Source organism: Zootoca vivipara, chromosome 7 (genome assembly GCF_965207765.1).
Source record: "Zootoca vivipara chromosome 7, rZooViv2.hap1.1, whole genome shotgun sequence".
NCBI lineage: Eukaryota > Metazoa > Chordata > Lepidosauria > Squamata > Lacertidae > Zootoca > Zootoca vivipara.
Window position 1 is genome coordinate 2,302,492 of NC_142590.1, and position 12,215 is coordinate 2,314,706.

A 12,215-nucleotide genomic window follows, 5' to 3' on the forward strand; every position below is an offset into this window, starting at 1 on the left:
GGTAAACAGCGTTTCCATGTGCTGCTCTGGTTCGCCAGAAGTGGCTTAGTCATGCTGGCCACATGACCTGGAAGATGTACGCAGGCTCCCTCTGCCAATAACGCAGATGAGCGCCGCAACCCCAGAATCGGTCACGAGGGACCTAATGGTCAGGGGTCCCTTTACCTTTACTATCCCAGGCCCATCCGTTGCTTATAGGAACCAGCCAAATATCACGTGTCAGCCAATCTCTCAATTACCTCCCACAGCCTAACACCCCACCCTGTCCCGCGCGCAGTTCTGCGCATGTGCTCGTTCACGGGGTGACGGGAGAGGGGTCGAGGGAAATGGCTGCTTTACGCATGCTCATTAGAATGGGTGGCGCGCGCATGCGCAACCCTAGCGAGCATAAAAGATTTAAAACCCAGCGCTTGTCGTTGTTTTTTAATCAGAAGGGCTTGGAAAAGGTCACTCTCACACACAAGCTTAAAAAAAAAACGCGCAGGAGGAGAAATTACGTAACGGCGGTTAACCTAATGTTGATTGCCCGCATGCGCATAGCGGAGGAGAGGTTGTGCGAAACCACCCGCGCATGCGTGGTGTCGGTTTTGGCTGCCGCACCCTCCCTGACGTGAAGGGGCGGCTCTTGTTGCCGCCGCCGCCGCCGCCGCCTTCTTTTGACAGAGCGAGTCAGGCGCGGCGCAGCCATGGCGAAGCACACGGTCTCCTCCGCGCGCTTCCGCCGGGTGGACGTCGACGAGTACGACGAGAACAAGTTCGTGGACGAAGAGGACGGCGGCGACGGCCAGGTGGGCCCCGACGAGGGCGAGGTGGACTCTTGCCTGAGGCAATATCCTTCTGCTCCCTCCGGTTCCCTGAGGAAAACAAAAAACAGAAACGGAGTCTCTCTCCGTTCCCATGGAGGGCGGGCGGGCGGGCGGGCGGAGGAGGTTCCTCCCTGGCGCTGGTTCTCTAAAGGGAGGTGTCCGGTGAGGGGTCTCCTCTCCTCGCCCTCCCCCCTCGCAGCGAGGGGCCATTGGGCACCGTGACAGGCGCTGCGCCTCCCCTGCCATCTCCGGTCCAGCCGATTAGAACCACACAGCTGGAAGGTACCTCCGGGGGTCATCTAGCCCAACCCCCTGCAGTGCTGAGATCTTTTGGCCCAACGTGGGCCTCGAACCCCCGGCCCTGAGAGGTTCTCCTGCTGTAGGCGAGGAGCAAGCTCGCCCTGCCTGCCGAGGCCTTTGGCTTCTCCATCTTCCCTCTCTTCCGCAAAGGAGGAGGAGGTGGGTGGGGGCGGGGCAGAGAGAAAGGATGACAGGAGCCCTGAACGGTGGCTGTGCTTCCCCCACCCCAGTATGGATACACTTCTTGGGGGAGGGGGCTTCTACACCCGCAGCCGGTGCCTGCTCGATAGGAGCAGATCCTCACTCGAATTTAGTGGGCGTTTAATTCCTCCCTCGTCCCGCCTGACTCCTTGGGTGGGGTTTGCGAACTCTTCTCCCTTTCACAGAATTGTAAAGGGACCCCAAGGGGTCATTAACTCCCTGCAATGCATCCGGGACAGGTGGTCATCCAACCTCTGCTTAAAAACATCCAAGGAAGGAGATTCCACCAACACCTGATGGAATCCTCCACTGTTGAACAGCTCTTACTGTTCAGGTTAGACTGAGAGGCAGTCTTGCTGATTGGAAGAAAACCTTACTGTTTTCTTGGTTTTTAATTGTGTGTTTACTTGGAAGTAAGGCCCACAGTTATGGGCTGGTTGTATTTGTCACCCACATTTCACACAGGTGCTTTGTAGGCGGGGTAGAAAGGGAACCTAGCTGACATTTGAACTTTTAACATTTCAGACCCATTCTGTACAACTGCAAACAATTAAGATATCTGTATATGCTTTAATCTGACAAAGGAGCATTTTAAAGCACACTGGGTTTGAGCATGAAGGCATCTCAATGTAGCCACTGTTTCAGCAGACTGTAATGTTGATGTTCACAGTCATGCTGTCCTGTAGTTCATGCTATTTCTCACAACATTTCTATGGAAGACAAAAGAACTGTGGTGTAAAACAGAGAGTGTTTTATGCAAGAACAAGTCAGTAAAGGCACTAACAGCTTTGATTGAACATATATTTTAACTTACCTCCACCTTCAATACACAAAGCTTTATCTTGCTTCCCTGCTGAACACACACACACACTACTCTGCTCCTCCTTTCTCAGGGTTCATTGCTCTTTTTTCACAGGTCAAAAGTTAGGTCTGAAACTTTTTCTTGATTGACACTATATTCATTTAATCACTTTGTGGATTTTTTAAATTCAAAAGTGTGTGAAAGGGTTTCATGGTTGACAGCATTGTTGAAAACACACCTCTTCAATAATGTTTAAATTACTTGATTTATTTTCCAAGCTGTGAATTCATGTGTCTGCATAGCATAGTTGAATCTCATTTTTTTAACATTCTTAAAAATACCCCATTTCATGATACTGTAGTGTAGTACAATTTAATATTGAAAAATGAGATAGTTAATCAGCTAAAAATGTTTAGCCATATTCAGTGGGTCTACTTGTAAGAATTGCATTAGTCTGTGGATAGCTTTAGTAAGAGATAAGTGCTCATGGGGCAGATGTTCTATTTTCATTAGAACTTATTTTGCATTAAGCTTCAGGCATATCTGAAAAGGAAAGAAGAGCTTAATATAGTATAATCTGAATGACTTAACACGGTAGCAGCTTTGCACATCTACTTTTATAAGTGTCTTTTCTTGCCATTTGCCTGCACAGTCCTAATGCATACATTTGACAGTGTTACATCGAATTGAAGAACATGGGGAAGAGGAGTCTGCAAAGCATTACAGCCTTCTAACTTCCTCCTGTCAGACTAAAACAGTAGAGGAAGTACATGAATTCAGTAGGGTCTTTCCTTTTATGGAAACAGTTGCATCTAGTCAGTGATAGTGCAACTGGTATTCAGTTCCATTTTGTAATCCTAAGCACACTCACTTGAGAACACAGTAAAACTTAAAACTTATTTCTGGGTGAATTTTCATAGGATCAGGAAATTGGTGATTTGTCTCATTTATAGAAGAAACAGATTCTAAGAATTATACTGTTTAAATGGGCTCCAGGAAGTAATCAAGAAAGGAACCTCACCCCCCATTTCCAAAACCAAATTGGGTCTAATTAAAATACTGTTCTGCATTTTCAACAGGCTGGCTGTTTTTTATATCTCTTGAGATGTGTTAGTTTTTCTTTGCTTATTAGACATACCGTAGCATTCTCTAATCAACCACTAAGATTTTTCAATCTGCTTGAGGTGCTGCGTAGTGGGAAAGAGTAAGGTTTGAGTCAGAAAGTCCTCTCTTTAAATTTAACTTCAGCCATTTGTAAAGTGTCATTATACAAGCTACTCAGCTTTCATGCTTCTCTCTCCACCCCCAGGTGCGTAAGATACTGAAAAACCTTACGGGGCTATTTTAAGGGTTACTGTGAATGTAATCTGAAGGATTTTGAACTCTTGAAATGTGTTCTATAACTATTACTAGTTTTTGAACCCTCAAAGCTTGGCAAAATTGTCTTGTCCTTAACTGCTGCTTATGGGGAACATGATGGCTGCATTACAGGCAGCTCTGAAAAATCCTCCAATCAACACCAAGAGTCAAGCCGTAAAGGTGAGGTAACAGGAGAATTGTGGTATAATGGTGATAGAAGATTGATCTTCTTTTTCAGAATATTTTAACCACATCTAAAAACACTGCTGAATTGCTGCATCACTGCTGTAACTCTCAAAACTTGATGGATGTGTTTAAGTGTTATTGCATTGGTGATTTCAGGATTGGATAACTGCAATACACTCTGTGGGGCTTCTATTGTTGTTGTTGTTTAGTCGTTTAGTTGTGTCCAACTCTTCGTGACCCCATGGACCATAACACACCAGGCACTCCTGTCTTCCACTGCCTCCCAAAGCTTGGACAAACTCATGTTCGTAGCTTCGAGAACACTGTCCCACCATCTCGTCCTTTGTCGTCCCCTTCTCCTTGTGCCCTCAATCTTTCCCAACATGAGGGTCTTTTCCAGGGGGCATATATTAAGCTTGATTAATTCAGTTAATGAATGCAGAATGCTGCAGCACAGTTGCTATCAAAGAAGACTCTGTTGTCATACAACACCTCTTTTTTTAATTCTATTTATTTAATCATTTCTTCAACACAAACAGCAACCGCAAAAAAACATACAACAAAAACCACATCAGCACACTTTGACATTTCAGATTTAAGCATGCTGTTATATACCTATGACCCCACCCCTTTAACAATATTTTCCCACCTCTCCCTACTTCCCACCACTCTCTGCCTTATCGCTTAAATATTATTTCCAGATTTCTTCATATTTATCCATTCTTATTTTGCGTTGACATGCAATTCAATTCATTCATGTGTAGCTAACCTGACCATATTATCAATCCATGTGCTCAATTGAATCTTTTTGCGGCTCTTCCAATTCATCAAAACAAGTTTTTTTGCTTCTACTATAGCACAGTACATCCATTTTTTTTGACCCCTTGAAATATCCCATGTTTCCGGAATATAATTTAGAATTAAATTCAGTTCCCCTAGACAACAATTTCTTTTTATTACGCTTGCTATAAATATCCTCACCTCGCACCAGAATGATCTTATTATTGGGCAGTTAATCAACATATGTACTAAGTTCGCATTTTTACTCCCACACCTCCAGCAGTTATCTACACTTGTTATTTTCTTCTGGTATAATTTTGCTGGAGTGCAGTGGACTCTGAATATTATTTTCTGTTGAATAAGTCTTAGTCTTAGATCCATAGAGACTATTTCTGTTGATTTTATACTTGACTCCCATATATCATTTGTTTTCTGTACCCCTAACTCTTCACTCCATTTAGTCTGTCATATTCTAAATAATATTTCTTCCTGTTGAGTAAGGTTTTATATAATACAAGTGTAGGATTTTTTGTTTTATTGCAGAGATTAAATCTTGTAGCAGCATGGGTACAACACCTCTGTTGCACCTCATATCTGCACTGATTGCTGATTTGTTACTGGGCTGAGTTCAGGGTATTGGAGTAAAGGTAAAGGGACCCCTGACCATTAGGTCCAGACGTGGACGACTCTGGGGTTGCGACACTCATCTCGCTTTATTGGCTGAGGGAGCCAGTGTACAGCTTGCGGGCCATGTGGCCAGCATGGCTAAGCTACTTCTGGCGAACCAGAGCAGCGCACGAAAACGCCGTTTACCTTCCCACCGGAGCGGTACCTATTTATCTACTTGCACATTGACGTGCTTTCGAACTGCTAGGTTGAGAGGAGCAGGGACTGAGCAACAGGAGCTCATCCCGTTGTGGGGATTCGAACCACCGACCTTCTGATCGGCAAGCCCTAGGCTCTGTGTTTTAGACCACAGCACCACCCGCATTGAAAGCTGCGTAGAAAGCCCTTAATGGTTTGAGACCAGCCTTATCCCACTCGTGCTCACCTGACTGCTTTGATCTGTGCACCTGGCACTGTTACAGGTGCCACATAATACTCTTTTTACACTTGTAAGAAATTAATATTTTAGTATGGCCTTACCTATACTTTGGAACTTTCTGTCTATTGACATCAGGCCATGTATTGTGTCTTAACTGATTGCTTAAAGATTATCCTATTTTTTCAGTCCTGAACAGGCTGACAAAATGAAATGAATGAAGCCCTAGTCTGCATTCAGTGGTTCAAACATTGTGCAGATGGCTATAATGTTTAAAGTTCTTTTTAGAAGACAAAAGAGAAAATAAATTATAAAAGTAGAAATCCATTGTGTTCCTGTTGCTTTTTAAGTAAGGCATGGGAGACAGTTCCTGCAATGATAAATATATATTTGTTTACATTTTTAATCCTACTTCTATTTAATTCTAAACAATGGTTTAGCATTCTATGAACAAGCCTTGGGCTTATCAGCTCTCCATCTCCAGTGCAGCTGTGTGGAGGAGATTGAAAGCTTTTGCTTCCAGTTTTAACTATCTGTTGTTTGTTGTTATGTCCAAAGCGTGGTTACTCTAATCTAGGTTTAGGGTGGGGAAAAACAACACCAAACAATGGATTTGGAAGTTGTATTGTTTCCCTAAACTTTAGTTAAATTCAACCATGGTTTCAGATTTGGACATAACAATAAACTGTGGTTCATTGAAAAATACAGTGAAAGTATCTGATTACATAACTGTGCTGGACGATGGGTAGTGCACAGTAGTTTAGTGTTATGTCCAAACCAGGTCACTCTAATAAGAACTTGTTGAACTATTTTTGCCAAAGCAAGACAAAAGCATAAACTGAGAATTGAAACTTAGACCTTACAGAATGATTTGGGTCTGGTGTACCAATGAAGGGAACTGGGTAGGAAATGGCATAGAACAGGAGTGTCCAACAGGTCGATCTTTGATGTACCGGTTGATCATGGGGTACCCCCAGCCGATCCTGGTCGATTGCAGGACCCCCCCCCCCAAAAAAGCTCAACAACTTTGGCTGATGTTCTCCCCTAAAAAGCTCAACAACATTGGCTCATCCTCCCCGCAAAACAGCTCAACTACTTTGATGCCAGTTTTTTTATAGTGGGAGTAGATCACAGTCTCTTGGAAGTTGGGACACCCCTGGCATAGAACTTTTATTTGAGCTTGCCTCTTTTGAAAATTGCCATCTGCAACCTAGTTAATCTTTTGCCATTTCAGATAAAACAGAAGTATTCATAAGGTCTTATTAATTCTATATTAGAACTAATTTATTTCTGTAACACAGTTGCAGACACAGTCATAATAGTCATGTAAGTCTAGTAGCTTAGTACTTGTTGAATTTTTATGGTAATTAGAACCTTTCTTAATAGTATAAACTGCAGGGGTCAAACCAAGTGCACGTTTGCTCAGAAGAAAATCAGCTGAGTTCAGTTGGACATGCTTGCAAGTAAGTGAGCACAGGATTGCAGTGTTCATGGTTCTTTTTCTGTTTATCTTTTTCTGTTTTATCTTTTTCAATTTTTCTCCAGGATCGTGCAGAAAGTATTGTCTTGAAGGTTCTCATCTCTTTCAAAGCCAATGATATTGAAAAGGCAGTACAGTCTTTGGATAAGAGTGGAGTTGATCTCTTAATGAAATACATCTACAAGGGCTTTGAGAGCCCATCAGACAACAGCAGTGCTGTTCTGCTACAGTGGCATGAAAAGGTATGATATGATGGCTTGGAATCATTCCTTTCTTTGGGTCTCTGAGTTGTGTGCTATTTTTTTCTCCCCTTGGACTTCTCAATAAAGCATAGGCAAGAAGGGAGGAAAAGGTAACAGAGCCACATGCACCGCAAAGGATATAGCATACCTGAAAGAGTTATTTAAATAGACTAAAAAAAACTGGAACTTTATCTTAGAAAAGAAATGTCAGGTGAGTTGAGTTGGGGAACGCAGCAGAAATAAAATTATGAATAAAATTATGAATGTGCTGGAAAAACAGTACTAGAATGAACCCAATGGAATGAGCATACACAAATTTTAATATTAACAAACAATTCAGTTTCCAAACTTACCGTACTACACAATTTAACTCACTGGCTAATGTTGTATTTTTCTTAAAAAAACATGGCCGTGTCTTTGGCAATGAGAGAGATTAATCATGAAAGATAGGAATTGCCTGTGACAATCCTGTTGCTTAAGGCATGCATCCTTTTACTTAATTTACCTTAATTACTTAACTGCTGGAAACCAACAGAACCAAATATATTTCCTTAGAGTTGATTCTCACTTCCATATTTATCACTTGATCACAAGATCTAGGGATGACTTGTGTTTGAATGTAACCCCCTGTACAGATGGAAAGAAACATCCAGCTGTATAATTGGACTTCTTCCATCCCTGCTAGAACTCTCTACACTCCTCCAAATCTGCTCTGGAAGGTTCCCCAATTTTTAGGAGTAGTCATTGGGGGTGCATTAGGAATTGCAAGGGAAAGGGGAAATCTGTTCTGCTAATGGTATTTGTTTCTGCTGGAGAAACTTGAAGAGTTTGCCATGGTGTTGGTTGATACATTCAGCTATCAGTCATCAGTACTTGAGTAATCAAGTACTGAAGGGAGGTGTATGCATATTTAAAAAGCTAAGGGTGGTACTTAGCTAAGCTTTGCTTGGAGTAGACCCACTGAAATTGGTGGATCTGCTAGGTTGAGAGGAGTAAAACTTCATTGAATACTAAATACATTGCACCTTTTCATGTGTTGCTAGACACCTAATAGAAACACTACTTTTATGCTTCTGTGGACCGTAGTGATGATTTGGATTGGAGTAACGTAGTGATGATTTGGATTGGAAAAAAATAAAGCAGCCACCTATGACATCCTCCATAAAGCAAAATAAATATTTCTATTCATTTACTGAGGATGATTGTGTGCCATAGAAATAATGCCTGTTGTCATCAACATTTGTAATTGCCCAGTGAACTGAGACAATTCAATATACATTAAAATAAGTTATAGTTGAGGAAATAATTACAAGTAGGTAGCCGTTTTGGTCTGCCGTAGTCGAAACAAAATAAAAAAAATTCCTTCCAGTAGCACCTTAGAGACCAACTAAGTTTGTCATTGGTATGAGCTTTCATGTGCATGCACACACAAAAGCTCATACCAATGACAAACTTAGTTGGTCTCTAAGGTGCCACTGGAATGAATTTTTTTTATTGTTTCGAGTTGAGGAAATATTTGTGAATATGATTCTGTGAATGGTTTGTACTGTATCTTAATTCAAACTAGTGTGTTTATGGAGTGTACTCCCCGTGTCTTTTTTGTGTTCCCAGTTCAATAAACTGATGTTTCTGAATTCTTGTGCCTCTTTGAGATAGCCACATAAAACATGCTAGTAGATGTCTGCTTAGTTAGATTTGTCTTCAGTGAGTGCTTTAACTTCCTCTTCCTTGTGGTCTATTTTCAGGCTCTTGCTGCTGGAGGTGTAGGATCCATTGTCCGTGTCTTAACTGCCAGGAAAACAGTTTAAGTCCAGCAGAAATTGCCCCTTCTGCCATGGGTGTGGGAAATGCTCATACAAAGACCAAAACAACCAAATGCCCTCCCCACCCTGTGGGTAGCATCTCTCTTTCAGCTTGCCTTCTTGCTTTTTCATATCTGTGGCATAATATACATATCAGACTTCTTTTGTTAAATGTTGGATAATTATATAAGTGCAATTTTTTTTTCTAAAACATGTATCTGGTACTTGCAAAGCATTGCAGTGACACATGTACAAGTGTTTGCATAGGATGATTTCAAAAAACCATGACAATATACAGCCTTCCCTCCCCATTTTTGGCCAGAAAGTATGAGCAGATGGTGGGGATTGAGGTCAGTTTTAAATTCTTGAGCTCGTTGGGCAGCATTCCATGTAAACTGTGTTGATATGGGACAGCTTACAAATAACAAACTGGACTTTACATTTTCTAGTCAATGTCTAACTTTGCAGCAGTTGGCAAGGATCTGTCAAGTCAAGTTGCTCATTGCTTGGTTTTCATAAGTGTCCTGCACTTTTCTTTGCAAACCATTTTACATGAGGAATCCACAAGCAGAGAATGTCATTGTTTCTGTGATAATCCTTCAGGCGAAGGGAACAAGAAAAACATTTTGGAACTCTGCATAATAACAGCTGCCTCTGAATATCCCAACAAGTGTACACTGAAGTAAGGGCAGAATTACACATTGCACTTGACGTGGGACTGCTGCCAAAAAATAAGGTCTTCATGTCAAGTTTCCTTCTCCCCGTAACTTGACACATGCCCTGATGTCATGTGTTTCCCTGTCTTCATCACATCATTGCCTACTGTTGGAATGAAAATTTGGCATAAGATCAGGACATGGGGAAAGTATCCTATACTGGGGGGGCACAAAACATGAGAGTGCCTATTTTGGTGTTAGCCTCATATCAAATCTAATGTATAGTTTTATTCTAAGTTGCAAGCGTTTCTTGATCAGTGTTCAACTAGTGGGACCTAGAAAATCTTAACCTCTATTCCAAATATGGTTATATTCCATGTTGTATTAAGGGAGAAAGTACTGACCAATAAAAAAGTGCTTTAAAAAAAGAGACTTTCTAGGAGATCATTTGCATTACAGACCTGGAAACAGCTTGAATGTGAATGGCTTAGGAGCAAAGTTGACCAGTGTGTTTAGTTTATACTTAATGCCAGTTTTTTATCACAAAACTGGTAAGGAATTATAAAATGCTGCTCATTTTTATACCTGCTTTTTTTGTAAAATGAGAAATCGAAAATAAAATGGTCACTGCTAAATATTTTAATATTCAAGTGTAATTTTGTTGTCTGTTGTTAATCCACATTTAGATGGGAGGCATAGCTGCCAAGTTTTCCCTTTTCTCGCGAGGAAGCCTATTCAGCATAATGGAAAATCCCTTAAAAAAAAGGGATAACTTGGCAGCTATGATGGGAGGTGATAAACAACTTTATTCTTAGATGCTCATTTATTATCAACTTCAAAAATAAGCACACACACTATATAAATGCTTTTAAATAAGCACAGTTGCTGAACAATCCTGTGATCAAGCCTTAGGCAACAAGGTTAGGCCCAGGTTACAGCTGTAACAAAGGTGGCATTTTTTCATCTCCGCCAAGCTAAGCAGTTGGTCCCTCACCTCTCTCGCCCTGACCTCACCACTGTGATCCATGCGACCTCCAGGCTTGATTATTGTAACTCACTCTACGTGGAGCTGCCCTTGAAACTGACCCAGAAACTCCAGTGAGTGCAGAATGCCATGACAAGACTCCTTACGGGATCAGTTTTAAGGTGCTGGTTTAAACCTTTATATGGCCTAGGACCCTCATACCTACGGTACCGCCTCCCCTGATATGTCCCATGGAGGATAACAGTCTGCAAATAACACCCTGAAGTTTTCGGGCCCCAGGGAGATTAGACTGGCCTTGACCAGAGCCAGGGCCTTTTTGGCCGTGGCCCCGGCCTGGTGGAACGCTCTCTCACAAGAGAACAGGGCTCTGCGATATTTTATATCCTTCCACAGATGGAGCTGTTCTGCCAGGCTTTTGGTCAAGGGTTCAGTCTGACTCATTTTCTCTCTGTATAAGAACAAGCACAAAGGAGGTTTCCCAGCCTGCTCACAGATTCTTATATGTAATATCAGTGGAAACAGTTGGTCCTGGCGAGTATTAACCACTTTCTATTTTAATCTGTCCAGTTTTAACTTTAATTTTAATTTATTTGAATTAATTTTGGGATGCATTTTAATTGATTGATTGTTTTTAAGCATATTGTATTATTTATATGATGTTAGCCGTTCTGAGCCCGGATCCAGCTGGGGAGGTCAGGGTACAAATTAAAAAAAAATGTTATTGTTAATGTTAATATTAATATATTACATCATGCCCAACTAGATATATTTTGGGCATTCTTGTGTTTCTAGATCCCTGTGATTTTTATTCTGAAGTAACTTGAATAAAAATAGTAATATTCTGGATAAGCCCTGTAGCATAACATATTGGATAAAAAAAATACTCTTGTATTTGCAATGTTGCTTTTTAAACTTTTCATCCTCAGTTTTGAGAAGGAACATACTGTACTGTAATAGGAAAACAAGGTCCCCTAAATGTCTGAGACCATGACATTGGAAAGATGAAACCGATATAAAATGATATATGCAGGATGAATAGAATACATAATTTGCTTTTATTGTAAAATAATACAAAGGGGCTCTGGCAAAGGTGGATGTTCATATGCACAAGACTTTGCTTCTGTTCAAGTTTCCTGAAGATTCTGCCTTGCTTTTGGTATCCAAGGAAGGTTACAACCACACAATCACCCCTGCATTGCACAAGGTTGCTATAGCAATCTTGGAGAAGCCAGATTGTGACTCATTAAGAATGCTTGCAGGACTCCCTGCTTGTGATGAGAGAATGAAATATTAGTCACTGCATCTCTTCCAGCCTCTGCTTCCATTTTTGAAAAGAAATCAACTCAAGGATGCACCCACAATGAAAACATTTAAGAAGATTTATTCAGCTCATGAATAAAACAATGCTGCTCTAAGGATGGGTGAATCTGAATTTTGATTCCTCTCAGATTCTCATTTTTCCAATCATTATTATTTTCCAGCCCTTCACTCTTTAAGGCGCCAGGATGGGCCACAACATTTAGAAAGACAATATTAAAACTGACTTACAGTCACAGAAATAAGGTGGGTCCTAA

At 41.3% G+C, this 12,215-nt stretch overlaps 1 protein-coding gene across 1 annotated transcript; it reads left to right on the top strand.

The window, feature by feature from the left end:
- The first annotated feature begins 666 nt into the window (after positions 1–666).
- Positions 667–10,299, top strand: ARPC5 (actin related protein 2/3 complex subunit 5). Its single transcript, XM_035123712.3, has 4 exons — positions 667–829; positions 3,576–3,648; positions 7,022–7,198; positions 8,944–10,299. The coding sequence occupies exons 1-4, from the start codon at positions 687–689 to the stop codon at positions 9,004–9,006; spliced, it is 456 nt and encodes a 151-aa protein (XP_034979603.1). The 5' UTR covers positions 667–686; the 3' UTR covers positions 9,007–10,299.
- The last annotated feature ends 1,916 nt before the right edge of the window (positions 10,300–12,215 follow it).